Source organism: Leptonotus elevatus, chromosome 8 (genome assembly GCF_054856555.1).
Source record: "Leptonotus elevatus isolate MCC_2025b chromosome 8, RoL_Lele_1.0, whole genome shotgun sequence".
NCBI classification, from domain to species: domain Eukaryota; kingdom Metazoa; phylum Chordata; class Actinopteri; order Syngnathiformes; family Syngnathidae; genus Leptonotus; species Leptonotus elevatus.
Window position 1 is genome coordinate 24,849,785 of NC_141246.1, and position 16,649 is coordinate 24,866,433.

The window sequence follows — 16,649 nt, forward strand, 5'->3', positions numbered from 1 at the left end:
TCATTGATTGATTGTAAATGGCATGATTTAAGGTTTCAATTACTATGAATAAAATATTTTTCTTCCATCACTCTTGGTTTTATTGGATTGTTAAAAAGTTCACGTTTTTTTTGTCTCTATATTTATAGCATCTTGGGGGGTTTCAAATGAAAAGGATGTGCCTTAGCTCAATTAAGGTTAGGAAACGGATAGAAAGTTTTAACCATTTTAATTCAAGACAGTTTATCCCTTTTGAACATGCTGCTGTCACTGATCTCACACTGTAAAATGGAGACGGTGCGATGCAGAAATCACGGCTGATTTGCTTCTACGTACAGTACTCTTGCATCGTACTTGAGTAGCGACAGACGTACGTGCATGACTGGCAGTGAGGACGACCAATAACGGATTAAATCAAGCCGTCTAGCTGGCCAATCACTGCCGCCACTGAGGCCTTACTTCACCAAACAGAGCGGCAGGACGGCTTCAGTATCGAGGAGCTGTCCATTGTGCTCAAGCCAGCCTGTAACTGAGGGTAAGCAGACAACCATGCAGATGTAACAATTTGCACCCTGTTAGCGCAGGAATATCAAGCAGCAGTAGTGGCACACCGACACACAGCTCATACCGACAAAGGGCGAGTGTGACATCAGCATGCCTGTGATGTAGATGAGGGCGATCTGCGATATGCACGTCTCGTTAGAGACTTTCCTTGCGTATTAGTTAGCTTGTGCTGAAACCTGTTGATGTCATCTACACACGCTTATAAAAGATCGACAACCCACATGAATGCAACTCCAAAATGTGTTTGTTTACACGCGAATATAACAATTTGGGCTAGAAGTAGCTAACGTCATGTTAGCTTATTGGTACACTGATTCGCCTTTCATTGTTGTTCTGATTACACACCAATGGAAACGCATCTAGTAATCATACTTTGCAAGCTCAAAATAAGCCTTCCTCTGCATTATTGAAAATCATTAATTAAAATCAAAACAAATGTAGAGGGACGCATAACAGACCTATTAGCACCTAACCTTTTATTTGTTTTATAGTCGTCTTTACCCTTAAAAACGCAAACATTGTCATCTTTTTTTACTGAAAAAGAGTGCCAAGTAAACATAAAAATAGTAGCGGACAAAGAGACCTGCATGTCAGGCACAACCATGGTGCTTAACATGCAGCATAGGCTACCATCTACCTTCTTCTATACATGATATATTTCTTAATTGAACAACGGGGAACTAATAATATAACTATTAAGGCATTTGACTAACTAGCTGCAGCGGGCTTAGTTAGTTAGTTTGAGTGATGTGGCTGTAGTTTGGGTCAATTTGTGCTCTTACAGTCAGTATATTGTTTCATCGCATCAGCATGTTGCAAACTATTTGCACCGATGTTTGTGAACTTGAGTGTTATGTTACAAATCAACCCAGAAGCTGTTCTTATAGCTGTTATATGGATTAATGTTGCAACCACTCGTGCACTGCTGCCAGGTTTGATTATTGCAATAATGTACGATTTTAGGTGGGAGAAATAGATTTTATGAACACAGTCATGCATACTGCTGCTGTCCAGTGCTGAAAATTGATAATGAAAGCTAAAGTGTGGGTTAAGGAAGAAAGAACTTGCAGCTGTCAATTTCAGCTATGTATCATTAGGCCTACTAAAAACGTTTTAGAGAAAAAAAGACAGACTATTAATAAAATAATCAAACAAAGAACAACTAGACCTACAAAGTAAATAGGACCAAAAAAAAAAAAATAATAATAAATGTGGATCCCCGCCCTTGCGTCTGTTATTTATTATTATTTTTTTTACATTTTGACTGGTAAATTGTGAATCCTTTTTTCCATTTGGACAATTCTCTGTTTTGAAATCGTAAAGATAATAAATATGTCATGTCTGGGAAGATCTGGTTTTGGTTGAGGGTCCTGATTGGTCCTGAGTGGGTTCCAGCCGTTCCGCGGGTTGACCAATCCGGGCCCTCAGCCACTTGTGCCTGGCCCCAGGTGATGCTAGTTACCCAATTAGTGTGGGTGTATTTAGTTCCCGGGTGGTGATCAGTTGGCGTGGGATCATTGCCGCTTGTCACGGTCACCCCCGGAGTTCTGTCTGTCTGTCTGTCTGTCTGTCTGTCTGTCTGTCTGTCTGTCTGTCTGTCTGTCTGTCTGCCTGTCTGCCTGCCTGCCTGCCTGCCTGTCTGTCTGTCTGTCTGTCTGTCTGTCATTTTGATTTTGTATCTTTTCAGTTTGTTGTTTAGTTAGCATTAACCAGTACCCTGGTTAGTGTTTTCTGTAAAATAAAGTACGCCAGTCTCGCCCGCACTCCTGCTGTGGTTCTCCTGCCTCCCTGCATTTTGGGTCCTCCACTTCACACGCCGACAGACATCACGCCTCTCCGTGACCACCCCGTAACAAAATAGAGAGCTGACAGCTTAATATTTCAAAGCACTAATTTTAATCAATGTGACAATTACTTTTTTTGTCTTTAATTTTTTTTATTATTATTACTGGATTAATTACAAATGTACATAAATGCCTGTGCTATGCTGTAATGTAATTTAGCCATCTGCTTTCCATTACAATTTTTACCATAAACAAGACTTCAATCAATCATCAATTATTTGCAGGGGCTTAACATAGAACCAATAGGTCTAATCCACAGCATGCATCGCTGTTATCTATTTATTTATTTATTTTAAATACAAAATTATCTATTGGAACTTTACTCAATTAGGAGATAAGCAGTTGTCTTGGCCAATGACTGTTCAGATTAGTGCAATCCTCTTCACATACTGTAGCTCTTTGTAATCATCTTGTCCTACAAGTACTTAAACCGTGGCGCTGCAGTATATATTGTGATGTTGTGTGATAAGAGTGATATAAGCGGAAATGGAGACAGTTAGTAGTATTAACTGGATCCCAGTATAGAGCATATGTTATTACATATACCGACAACTACTTCAAGATGCTTTAAGACTCTCTTATTTATTATTATTGTTAACGGTGAAAATTAGTGCGCTATTGCTCACTAATATCCAGTATTATTACAAAATAAGAAAGCCGTACGTTGATAAAAAACAACAACTTTTGTTTATAATAGGGATATAAAAATTTGTGTGTTAATTTAAAGTTCCTTTAGCACCAATAATTTTTTTAACACGCTATTAATGACCACCCCTTACTTGGAAAGCCTGTACGAGGGGAATTCCAGTAGCAACGCAGGAGACGCATCCATGTCAAAATTTAGCAGTAATAAATTTAATAATAATGCATATATTTGTGGAGACTGGGATCAAGTTGTATTTTACAATTTTAAAAATGTGCAGAATATCACAAGTTACTTGACGTTAAAGATTAGATCTTAATATGAAAAGAAAAATGTACTAAGCCATAGGTGTCAAACTCCGGTCCTCGAGGGCCGAAGTCCTGTAGGTTTTGGATGTTTCCCTTCTCCAACACAGCTGATATATGATCAGCTCATCAGGAAGCTCTGCATAAGGCTGATAACGATCCTGCTGATTGGAATCAGCTTGTGTTGGAAGAGGGAAACCTCCAAAACCTGTAGGACTATGGCCCTCGAGGACCGAAGTTTGACACCGCTTAGTGACTAAGCTGTCACTAAGGTCTTACAAATGCAATTATGCCATCTAGTGGCAGAAAAATGACCTCAACACAAATCAAGATCACATTTGTTTTTTTACAGAACAGTACAGTACATATTTTTTATTTTAACTTCGAACAATTTTATGAGTTATTATGAAATTACTGTATCAATGACTAAAAGATGCAGCCATTTCTATTAGTTTAACATTTTCTTCCACCTTTATGTTAACAAGAGTATGAAACTTAGAACATTTTATTTATTTATTTTATAATAGTTTATTGTATATTTTATTGTGCATTTAGAACAGATATACAATTTGCGATTAATCATGAGTTATCATTAAAATATTTAAATCGCCTGACACCCCTAGTTTTTAACAACTTCATAGTCAGAGGCTCTGCTTTTATATCTTGCCTCCCCATGGTTGTGTCTTCTTCCCACATTCGAAAAACATGCATTGTTTGTAGGTTTGTTACAGAAAGACTCAAAATTGCCCAATAGGTGCAAATGTGAGTGTTTATTGTTGTCTGTTCCATGTAAGTGACCAGTCCAGAGTGTACTGCCTCTTACCTAAAGTCAGCAGGGATAGGCTCCAGCTTCCCTATGGGCTGTGACCCTGCAGCGGTATAAAATGGATGGATGGATATTTGTTTGTAGGTGACACAAGTATGTGTTTGTATATAACTAATGAATATGATCACTTAGTCGACAAGATGGCCGGGAACACAACGGAATTGAAAGCATGAGTTTTTGCTGTTGTTGAATTTAATTGGTGCTAGCAGTGCATGGGTAACGTACCACTGATCGTAACACACATTCATGCCTGTTCATACGTACGTAGTATTGGTAAAAAGTAGGGATGAGTGAGTAAACCACTATCTGTATCTGTATCTATTCAACCATCTAAATTATCTGTAGCTGTATTGGGAAGGGGCGTGGCCTAAATCAGAAATGGGCGTGGTTTGATTCAGAAATGAATGGGGCTTACATCGGCAGTAATTTTTTATTTCAACTTCACAATTAAAATAAATGCCAAAATAAAGTGTGAAATTGATATTAATTGTTAGAACCGCAACCATGTATCAAAAGTAAGATTGCGTAGTAGAAGTAGTGCTGTTGGCCCAAATTGTAGTATCGTGTGGTTTGGTTCCATCCAATCCGTTTTGTTGTAAATAAGCCATATGTGAGTGAACTTTAGCTAACCAATCCTTTCATATTATTTATGCATGTGTATTGGTCTAGGTGAGAATGGCCAAGGTGAAGCAGGTGGGTTTACTTGCAGCCGGCTGTCAGCCCTGGAATAATGACGTATGTGCTGCAAGTGGAGACCGCTTCGCCTACTGCGCTACTCTTGCCATTTACATCTACCAGGTAAGCTATGTGTGTATTAATATTTTCACCTGTCTCACCGTGATACCTAATTTTCATTTTCAATTTTGACTGATAATGCGGTGAGCTTTTAATTGAACTACTAGTAGGCTTGGTAATATTTCATTCATGTTTTAGAGCTGTGCATGAACCGGTGGTGACTCGAATCGGGTTGTGAATTGAAAACGAACACCGAATCAGAATTTTTGGATTCGAGTCAGAATTGGTCATAGCATATTGTTGCGTGTATTGTTACAGAAGAATGTTTGAATGGCATTCATGTACTCAGTATGTGTAACATAGCCTCCCAGAAATAGGGCTGGGCAATATGGACAAAAATAAAAATTCTTGATTTTTTTTCTTCCAGTCATTCTGGATGATTACAAATTAATCGAAGTAATAAACCCAACAAACATTTATTTAAAGGTTTCATTTATTCCAAAATAAATCCTGTACAAATTGTTCAGACAATAATGTATATCGATTTTAAATAAGCTTTAACTTAAACTTAACTTAATAGCTTGTGCAAAACAAAAGCAATGAATATATTATGCTTAAATGCCACAATTAATTAGTTAGTAACTATTGTACACACAACTTGTAAACCTCCCATTCAGCATTCTGCCACTTGTGCCAAATTACAACTCAAAATGCTTGGATATTGGAAGAAGCAAAGAGCGTGATTTATTTATATGCACCTTGATTTCAATATTTTACTAATTTTCACAATTCAATTTTTAAAAAGATGATTAAAGCAACACTAAGGAAATTGTATTTTACAAAACGTTGGTTATGGTGGCGCCATACGGACAAAGTCGGTAAACGTTATGCCTGAAGGAAGACCACAATTCTCATGAGGACAAGCGCATTGCGTCATTTTTGAGCTCACGACATTCAAATTGACTTCCGTCTTTGTAACGAATGGGGAAAGAGGGAAGTGACGTATGCCATAAAGCAGACAGCACATTTGTAGTTTTTTGTGTGACAGTGTTCCTACCATCCTCCTCAAAGTTGTTTAGTGCCAGTAGAAATGATACAGACCCCCTCAGGCCACGGCCAAGGTACCATTCAACTAGTTTCAAGTCAATGTTTCATCAGAAAAGCTATGAAAATATTTTATTACAGTTGAAAAGTTCCATAGTGCTACTTTAATGCCCAGCCCTAATCAGAAGTATTTGCATCTGTATGGGAATATGTGGCTGCCTAATGAGCATTAAACGAATCTGTTCAGTTGTCAGTCAATAAAGCTCAGCTACGTTATGTATCAATGCCTTTGTCGTTACGTCACTGTTGGCCTCACACGGCATCCTAGCAACAAATGAAAATGAGTTTTCAAACTTGGGCATGAGAGAGACCAACAAGCTTAGCGCTAGCTAGGATGAGGCTAGTCAACACAATGGCGATAGATTTAAAACAGGACCTTTTTTCTTAGGGGGAAAAAAAAAGATTTAAAACAGGACCAAAGGAAGAATACACCCTGGGTTTTGCCGTTGGCCAGTGCACAGCATGAGATCCTAGAGGTTAAAGTAAGTTATTTTAAACTCGAAGGAAAACCTTTCCGTGGTTTGATAATGTGCTGCATCAACATGCCAATATAGGCTGCAGTCTGATACGCTTTGTATAGTATTATGCAGATAGCACTATATAAGTGGACTTAATTTACCATTTTCATCAAATTGGATTTTTCACTTGTCGGACTATGACTTGTTTTTCTGCAAAAAGACAATGAGTAACCCATTTAACCCAGTTGATTCGGAACATGTTCGCTAATGTCAGGACGAATAGCGAATGCAGATTTTGGGTACGTATCAGAGTTCCAGTAAATACTAATAGATTAGTTACAGTTGGCAGGGTCATTTAAGAAAAATGATTTCCACAAACTTTGTAGAATGCAGCATACAAAAATTAATGTTCACCTTTTGGTGCAACATAATTCCACCATTCATGTGTGTCATCTTACTGCTAACTAACAAGCACGTGGATGAATAAATAATATAATAATAAATACAGCACTCCATCAATTGTATTTCACTTTTGCTAAAAGTTTGGCAGGGGTCTCATTATGGTTATATATGCTAATTATTTAGTAGCATTGGTAGAACAACAAATCAAATAGTGACCAGTGACAATACTGGATTATGTTCTTTATGTAACATATAAGGCAATGTTTATTCTAGCATCAATATTATTATCCCATTGTACTATGATAATTCCAAACTTCACTGAAACCAATAGGACACCACTGAACTATGACTTATTTCTGTCTGTCTCTTGTAGTTGGACCAGCAGTACAATGAATTCAAGTTGAGGTCCATCATGTCAGAACACAAAAAGACTATAACAGCCATCAGTTGGTGTCCTGATAACCCTGATCTGTTTGCATCAGCTTCAGTTGATAACCTGCTCATTGTGTGGAATGTAGCTGAGCAAAAGGCTGTAGCACGACTGGACAACACTAAAGGTAGCATGGCTAAACCAAGCTGTGTTTGATTGTCCCAAGGTTCTAATGTACACCATCACAGTATGTCCTTGCTTTCAGGTGTCCCTGCCACAGTGAGTTGGTGCTGGAATTCAGCTGATGGTGTGGCATTTGTCTCTCAACGTGGCCCACTATATATTTGGGCCTATGGGAATTCGGACTCTGGTGTGACAGTGCATAAAGAGGCCCACTCTTTCCTGTCTGATATCTGTCTCTTCAGATGGCACCCAACCAAAAAGGGGAAATTGGTATTTGGACACACAGATGGAAGTTTGTCTATTTTCCAGCCAGGTAGGCCTAGGGATGGTTCCCAACAACCAGAGGTGGCAAATCCGGGTCCAGAAAGTAAAATCCATGCCACAGTTTGGCTTTAGCCCCAGGTGCTAGCTAGCAAGCTCCCGAGTTAGCTCCCCGGGTGCTCGGTTACCTGCTAGGGAGCTAGCTAGCTAGCACAAAGGGCGGGTTTTTGTGGCAGGGTTTTTATTTTCTGGACCTGGATTTGCCACCTCTGACCACAACATCCACTTTCAACCATTTCTTGTTTTGCCCTGTTCTCTGTAACACAACACACGAGTCAGTCACTGTGAAGTGTAAACACACATACACATTGTCTTAACTCCTCTTTCTTTCTGTGTGTAGGATGTAAAAGTCAGAAGCATGTGTTGCGCCCTGAGTGTTTGGAGGGAACGGATGAAGAGGACCCAGTCAGTGCTCTGGAATGGGATCTTTTGTCAACAGACTACTTATTAGGTTTGGAAAATTTATAATATTATAACTCATCACATTTTTGTCCATTCAATATGCAGACCACAACCTTTTAAGGAGTGTAAAACGAGTGTTGATTTCCGCTTGGCCTGTAACCGTCAAGGCTGACTGACAGTTAGACACATTAGGAGAAATACAGCAATAATTGTTGATGTAGTTGACAGCAGACTGGCAAGCAGACACAATTTCCCACATTTTATTGTTGCATGTATTAAACCCAGAGTTGGGAGGGTTATTTTTTAGGGATGGTCCGATTAACCCACTGTTTTGGCATCGAGTCCGATACAGGCCAAAATGACTGGATCGATATGGGACTGTTTTTTATTAGAGCCAGTTTGATCCAATCCGTAAGACCACGCAGCTGTTTCTATTTCCATCATACCGGAACTACAACTACTTCCTGCTTCCGTGTCGAAGACTCGTGGGAAATGTAGTCTTACTAGGCTATTGCCATGTGCACACCACCGCAAGGTGAGAGGAGACCAGCGTGAGGTAAAACGAAACAACAAGAGTAAAAAAAGTTTGGATAATGGCAGGGACTAGGACTAGGACTCATTTTCAGCCCTGGAGTTTCATTGCTCAGACCGGCCCACTTTTGTTTACAATGTTTTCATGAAGATGCCTAATTTTATATGTATTAATGTATCAACCTAAAATAGCTTAGCATTTCAACAAACATCAATAGTTATGTTGTATATGATCAAAAATTTAAATAACAACTTACTAGATCACAATCAGTATAGCTGAACAATCATGAAAGTATAAAAAGTTAAAGTCAAGAGTGCTAAAGAAATTGATTTGACCACCTGTATTCTCTGAAAAGTCAGAAATTAAACAAGCATAACAGTCAACACTTTATATATCTTTTTATTTTTTTAGAAACTACATATATCTAGAAAGCCCTACATATAAAACATAAAGCCTAAATAAGGAGATAATAAAGACCAATTTTATATTTTGTAAGAGCTCATAAGAATGAAATGCAATCACACTTTAACTTCCTTGTGCTAGAATGTGTTTGAATTACTATTAGCAAGGGCAGGATTTACACAATTAGGTACAAAATGCTAATGTTAGTTTCAGTCACGTTTAAAAACTAGTCATTTCTATATTTGTTTCTATTTGTTCAATGTAATTACTATATTTTTTAAATCTCAAAAAGCAGGTCCAGCCCTGCTATTTGTCTCTTCCTTCTAGTGGGGCAGAGTAGCTGCCCCCCCACAATGTAACCTACTGTTCCCAACAAATACCACAACATTAAATTACTATTAGAAAAATGATCAGCCAAACATGCTATTACACCATTATTTGCACATTGTTTGTTTTTGTGTTGCTTACTCACATGCACTTCAGGGCTCTGCGATGATTTATACATTTGAGTTAGGGCACATTTGGTGCATCAGCTCCGCTACTTTTCTTTAATTTTTTGGTGTCTTTTCTGCTGTCTGACTTTACTTTTGACGAGTCTGGACACTCACTTTGGCTCTAGCGTTGGCCAGCAAGCGCTGGCAAGAGTGGGGGAGGGGAGACAGAGTGAGCGAGAGAAGGCAAGGAAGCGGAGGGAGGGAGGGAGGGAGGTAGGGATAGGGGAGGCAGTGGGGGGGGGGGGGGGAGAGAGAGAGAGAGAGAGAGAGAGAGAGAGAGAGAGAGAGAGAGAGAGAGAGAGAGTGTGAGTGTGAGTGTGAGTGTGAGTGTGAGTGTGAGTGTGAGTGTGAGTGTGAGTGTGAGTGTGAGTGTGAGTGTGAGTGTGAGTGTGAGTGTGAGTGTGAGTGTGAGGGTGAGGGTGAGGGTGAGATGCTTGCTTCAATGTGTATGATCCATTCTGCACAAAATAGTGGCCAAAAAGTATATAATTCATGCCAACCAAGCGGGAAAATGCACCTCTTTCCTGCTTTTGAAACAAACTCGCGGCCCGAAATAAAGAGGGCCCCTTGGGGCCAACCAGAAAAATTTCCGCTGGTCCCGCTGGGCCTGGATAATGGTGATGGCATTGATTGTTTACAGCTGTTGAACTGTCAACCAGGATAAGATTTAGGATTAGCTTCTTGGCGGATTCATCTTCAGGTCGGTGCCTTGCTGATCCGGGGAGCTTGCCGGGGTGATGAGCAACAAAATACAAAATACATTTGAGCAGATAAAAACAAAGTGGACATGGGCCACTTCAGATGTTTACCTTGCCTATGCCGTGAGCTGCTAAAAAAAATGAATTGCTGTAGTTTAGACACCCTTAATATATCTCTGTCTGCTTTTTTAATAACACTACAGCAGTCACACATGACATGGTGTTTTTAGATTTCAGTATCTGGCCAGAATATGTCTTATTTGTATGTCTCTGTCAAATAAATCATTGTGCTTGCTGCTCAAATCCCAGCCAGGACTCTGTTCTGTATTCTGAGTTGTTAAAAGAGAGCATGTATTTTACCTACTAATGAAGATAATCAAGGTAATAATCCCCCAAAACAAAGCAATTGACAGAGGTTGCCATGGCAGCTTGGAAAAAACATCAAAAGAAGAATGTAAAGTGTTGGTGATTGGTCATTGGGTCACAGGCCTGATGCAGTGCTGTTGTTGTGGCTTTTGGCTTGTCCCATCAGGGGATGTTGTGGCAAGTCTTTTCATATTCAGCAAGACAAATTTAACAGTGGCTCTTTTTCACAGTGTCCAACCTCAATAATGGCATCAGGCTGGTGGACAGTGAGGCCTTGGCTTGTATTACGTCCTTCTGCTTCCCCTCAGCTGCTGCATCAGTTCAGTGCCTTGCATGGATCCCATCTGCCCCAGGCATGTTCCTCACTGGAGGTAAACAAAAAGCAATGTGTGTGTGTGGTGGGTTCCCCTTTGCCTTGATGTGTGTTGGTATCTTACAGAGTGACTTACCTTTCATATTCCAACATAATTAACTGCTGGAAAGTGAGACAGTCAATCAGTCAGTCTTTGTACAACAACACAAAATATGTCATTAAAACAGGCAATGCTCTTCACAGTTGCAATTCCATAAAGCTCACAACGTATAGTACCTGTATTAATGTTTTGGAGAAAATATATTTTTAGCTGTCCTTGTCTCTTTCAGACTCCCAGGTTGGAGTATTGAGGATATGGAATGTGTCTCGCTCTACTCCTTTGGATAGTTTTAAACTGAAGAAGACGGGCTTTCATGCTTTACATGTCCTCAACTCTCCCTTTGCAAAAAAAGGTACAATTTACACATTTTGGACTTTGTAGGGTGTAAAGTAGCTAGTTTTATTATTTATTTGTTCAAAGGGGCATGATTTAAGTTTCTGAGTTTTTGCAGATTTGTCGACCCCTCAGGCGAAGAGTGGAATAGAAGCCAGAGATATGCATGCGCCCAGAGTGCCGAGATGTTAGTTAGTGATAGTTCTATTTTGTCCGTCCTGAACGCCAGGTGGCGGTGCTGAAACAGCACAGATTATCCTTTGCGCACGCGCACACTCGATAATACCTAAAAGATACGTAGCCCATTGCTCCTGGTGACGCGTGTCCCATGTATAAGAGGGCATGGGACCCGGAAAACAGTCCCTCTGAACTTTCTGGCGGGATTCACTTACCTTTGTTTTGCATACCGCTGTTCTTCTTGTCCGTCGCTGGTGGCCTGTGATTTTGTCGATCGGGGCTGCGGGTTTCCTCCGCCCCCCTTGGCTGCGACGGCGCTGTGTGTTTTCTCGTTTTTTTTTTATAGACTTGGGTTTATGTGGACACTGGAGCTCTCCTTCCCCTGACTTTCTGCGCCGTTTGCACTGGTGTATGTATGGCTGTTGCGAATGTTTGGAGGTGGCCGCCGGCGCACACTGGCAGCCATACCTCTATGTGCCTACACTAGGGCGGCTGTGGGAGAGCTTTGAGTGAGTGAAAGCAAAAGAGAAAGTGCCATATAAATCCAATGCATTATTATTATTGTTTTCCAGTCCACAGTCACACTCCAATCAAATATTTTACTTGAATCACCTGCAAAGGCATTCTGACTTTTTAAATAATCACTCACTGAGTCTGGTTTGAGGGATAAGGATAAAAAAAACTGTACAATTGCCCACTGGTGCAAAGACCTACTTTTAGACAAAAGTAAATATTTCATTTTGTTGGGGAATCTGTAAGAAGCGTGTAAAGGCACACATTCAGAGTTGCTTGAAGTCGAGCTTCCAACGATGTTAATGATGGTTTTGGGATACCAGTTGGCCAACCTTGTCATCTGCAAGTGTTGATCCAACGTTTTCTGATGTCCAAAGTCAATGCAGCTGTTCACCCAGAAATTTTACAATGCTTCATGCTTCCTTCTGCTGACACGCTTTATGAAAATGCTGATTTTGTATATCGCCATCACTGAGCTCCTGCCCACACTGCCAATACGATCAAAAATTGGTCAATGACCATCATATTACTGTGCTTGATTGGCCAGCAAACTCACCAGATATGAGTACTGTCACAAGGAAGATGAGAGACATCAGACCTAATAACAGAGACAAACTGAAAGCTTCTATCAAACTAGCCTGGGCCTTATAGCACCCCAGCAATGCCACAGGGTGATTGCTGACCTGCCACACACAGGAGCGCCAATCAAGTATTAATTAATGAACATACAGTACTTTTCAGAAGGCCAACAATTCTATATTAAAAAATATTTAGATTGGCTCTGGTGGTATTTTCAGAATTTGGGGGGTTGTGTGTACGATACGATACGATACGATATACTTTTATTTTCTCCGTGGGGAACTTTTTCCTGGACTCCGTCCAGCTGCAGTTACAGTAAAGAAAAAACAACAGAATAAAAAGAGATAAAATTAAAGTTAAATAATAAGTGCAGCAATAAGTAGAAGACTTCCCAGAAGTCTTGACAGAAGTATATATTATATATATTTATATATATATATTATCTAAGCATATATTCCACACACACAACATTGCACCATATATCTTATTGTACTGAGTTAATGTTGGTTGTTAAGCAGTTTGATGGATGTCGGCAGGAATGAGTTCTTGTAGCGGTTCAGCCTGGTTATGGGGGCCCTGAATCTCCTGCCGGCAGGCAGTAGCTGGAACTCATGATGCAGAATGTGAGTCGGGTCAGTAACAATTTTCTGTGCCAGTCCGGTGACGGACCGCTCATAAAGCATCTGTAGGGAAGGATGATTCCTGACCCCCATGATCTTCATGGCAGTCCGCACCAGACCGGCAATCTGTGACCTTGACTGCACAGTCAGGTTGCCGTACCAGGCCGCAATGCCGTATCTGATGATACTTTCCAATGCAGCCCGGTAGAACAACAGTATGATCCTCTGCTCCACTCCATAGACCCTAAGTCTGCGTAGGAAATAGAGACGCTGTTGGAGTTTGGAGCAGAGACTTCCAACATGTACCCTCCAGCTGAGTGTGTTGTCAATGTGGACCCCCAGATACCTGTATGAACCCACCTGGCTGATGTGATTGCTTTTAATGACGACTGGCCTGTGGTCACCAACAGTTTTTGGATCAAATATCACCTCCTCTGTCTTCCCCACATTGAGCACAAGATGATTCTGGTCACACCACTGGACAAATTTCTCTATTTCTGAGAAATAGTCCAGTGGGCTACCGCCAGCCTGCAGCAAGCTGACGATAGCTGTGTCATCAGAGAACTTAATGATAAAGTTCTCTGGGTGTGATGTCACACAATCATTTGTGTACAACGTGAAGAGGACCGGAGAGCTGACGCAGCTCTGTGGGGCGCCTGTGCTTATCAATCTGGGTTCCGAGAGGGAGCTGTTGACCCTGACTTGCTGTGTGCGCTGTGTCAGGAAGGAGTGATACCACCTTGAGATGTACGGGTTCACATTCATCTCCTTTAGTTTACCCAAAAGCAGGTGCGGCTGCATTGTGTTGAACGCTGAGCTAAAGTCAATGAACAACACACGTGCATAAGCTTTAGGGCCGTCTAGGTGTTTGCTGACCAGATGTGTGATGCTGTTGATAGCATCGTCAGTGCCGCGACCCTGCTTGTAGGCAAACTGAAGGTAGTGTGTAGTGAATCTGTTCTATACCAGTTTCAAATTTTGAATTGAACAACTGAAATAAATGTTTTCCATGATATTTAAATTGATTGGGGTGTAGATTATGTGATTCTCCTCTGTCAACAGCTCACAGTTCCTGTTCTTCTGGTAAAAGCCAGTACACCAGCTCTACTAGTGAGGCAGTACCTCCCCCAACCTTGTCACAGAACCAGTCCTTCTCTTTGCCTCCTGGTCATGCAGTGTGTTGTTTTATGGATGGAGGTGTAGGGCTCTATGACATGGGCGCTAAGAAGTGGGACTTTCTACGAGACCTGGTATTGTCACTAAAGTACTTGTATATTGTATTTTTGTCTAAAAAGAATAATATGTATTTATTTTAGTAACTGAAACATATAATTTGTTTCTTGGTAGAATTCATGACAGTTGTCCATTTCCAGGGCCATGTCGAGACCATCTTTGACTGCAAGTTTAAGCCTGATGACCCTAATTTGTTGGCTACAGCGAGCTTTGATGGAACCATCAAAATCTGGGACACAAACACATTGACAGCAGTTTATACGTCCCCTGGCAATGAAGGAGTGGTTTACTCTTTGTCCTGGGCTCCAGGTACAAACACAAACACCCACCCACACACTTGCTCATGTATACACAAATTCAGTAAAATTTCTAAATTTTAACAAAATAATGTAAACTGTGTGTTTTGAAGGTGACCTAAACTGCATTGCAGGAGCAACATCTCGCAATGGAGCTTTTATTTGGGACATCAGGAAAGGAAAAATAATCACGCGCTTTAATGAGGTTTTTTGCTTCACTGCTATAAAAATATTTCTGTGTATTTTCCGCATTTATTGGCACTGCATTCATTTTTAGAGGAGCAGGTTTTAGATGTGCAGTTACAATCTGTAGATTTCACATGAAATCCCATTCTTTCCCATTACATTTTGCTGTATGTTGTACTGTATATTGCGACTGCATATGATAGGGTACAGTCCTACCGTTTGGATACAAAAAAAAAAGAATTAAGAAAAATGATTCAACAGTGACCTTTCCCCAGGTCACATCATTTATTTGCTCTTTTTTAATACTTAAAATCTACATAACTCTAAAAAACAACAACTGTGACCCTCTATTAATCTTTGTTTAATCCTCCTCCAGCATGGTAAAAATGGTATATTTTGTATATCTTGGAGTCACAAAGATTCAAAGCGAATTGCAACCTGTAGTGGTGATGGATTCTGGTAAGTGGTCATCTTCTGTTCTTATTATTATTTAACAGCATATCATAATTGTGCCAAAAATATTGATTATATACTGCGTGTATCTTGAGTTCTTGTGACCCCCCCCCCCTCACCCCCCCCCCCCCCCCCCCCACAACAGTATCATTCGGACCATTGATGGTAAAATCCTTCATAAGTACAAACATCCTGCTGCAGTTTTTGGCTGTGACTGGAGTCAAAACAACAAGTATGTTCTACCTTTTTAACAGGGAGAGCAATATATTGTGTACCACAGATCAGTTCCTTAATCACTGAATCCATACAGAAAACAAAACATAATTGCAAGATATTCCAGGATTAACAAACATGATGTACCACAAAGTACCAGGAAGGATATTACAATATATTTTTACATGAACAAATGTATAGCTGTTTTATAATGGCTGAATTTTTCCCACAGGGATATGATTGCTACTGGTTGCGAGGATAAGAATGTCCGTGTGTATTACCTGGCCACTAGCTCAGACCAGCCACTCAAAGTCTTTACTGGACACCTAGCTAAAGTATTTCATGTCCGTTGGTCTCCGCTCAGAGAGGGGATACTTTGTTCTGGATCAGATGATGGGTGAGTTCAAACACAAACAGTTATGAGTCTATTATCAAATGAATGAACAAAAAAATTTCCCCCAAAACTCTAAAGATAAATGAAAAAAAAAGCTGATATACTGTATGTATGTATGTACGTAATATACCTTATCATGCATTTCTTGTGAATTCTTCTGTGTTTTGTATTGTAAAAAAAAAGATAAATAAATTGAAGAGGCACGTGTGATTGTATTTTGACAGTACTGTTCGTATATGGGACTACACACAGGATGCATGCATCAATGTGTTGAGTGGTCATACAGCGCCAGTCAGAGGCCTGATGTGGAACACAGAGATTCCATACCTCCTCATTTCAGGTTTGTTTTTTTCTACCGTGCTTTATCTTTATTCATTAAGTCAAATATACTAATACCATACTTTTTGTGATTTACATCCCGCTCTTCAACTGTTTAACATTAGCCCAGTAGGAGTTTTCAAGGGGCTGTTCACAGTTATAGTCAAGGTGCAATAAAACATAGATAAAGCAGTTTTGGTGGGTAAAGAAGGAGAAATGGAGTTCTTGGATGGCAATGAAGGTAATTTCTGGAGGGGCACAGAGTTTTAGTAGTACCCAAGTGGTGATCTTGT

The 16,649-nt window shown here is 40.2% G+C and overlaps 1 protein-coding gene across 3 annotated transcripts in view; it reads left to right on the forward strand.

Annotated features, from left to right (window-relative positions):
* The first annotated feature begins 420 nt into the window (after positions 1-420).
* wdr17 (WD repeat domain 17) overlaps positions 421-16,649 on the forward strand; it is a 45,428-nt gene continuing 29,199 nt past the window's right edge. For 2 of the 3 annotated variants that reach the window (XR_015095732.1, XM_086081788.1), the window contains exons 1-14: positions 421-514; positions 4,831-4,959; positions 7,234-7,417; positions 7,496-7,726; positions 8,075-8,185; positions 10,859-10,999; positions 11,271-11,393; positions 14,326-14,513; positions 14,637-14,805; positions 14,906-14,997; positions 15,355-15,437; positions 15,577-15,663; positions 15,877-16,041; positions 16,263-16,378. Coding sequence is in view for 2 of the 3 variants with exons in the window: in XM_086081788.1 (XP_085937914.1) it covers positions 4,837-4,959; positions 7,234-7,417; positions 7,496-7,726; positions 8,075-8,185; positions 10,859-10,999; positions 11,271-11,393; positions 14,326-14,513; positions 14,637-14,805; positions 14,906-14,997; positions 15,355-15,437; positions 15,577-15,663; positions 15,877-16,041; positions 16,263-16,378 (1,813 nt within the window). In the remaining variant the exon portion in view is untranslated. Of the gene's footprint in view, positions 515-4,830; positions 4,960-7,233; positions 7,418-7,495; positions 7,727-8,074; positions 8,186-10,858; positions 11,000-11,270; positions 11,394-14,325; positions 14,514-14,636; positions 14,806-14,905; positions 14,998-15,354; positions 15,438-15,576; positions 15,664-15,876; positions 16,042-16,262; positions 16,379-16,649 lie in introns of those variants that run through there. The other variant, XM_086081789.1, reaches the window with a different exon arrangement.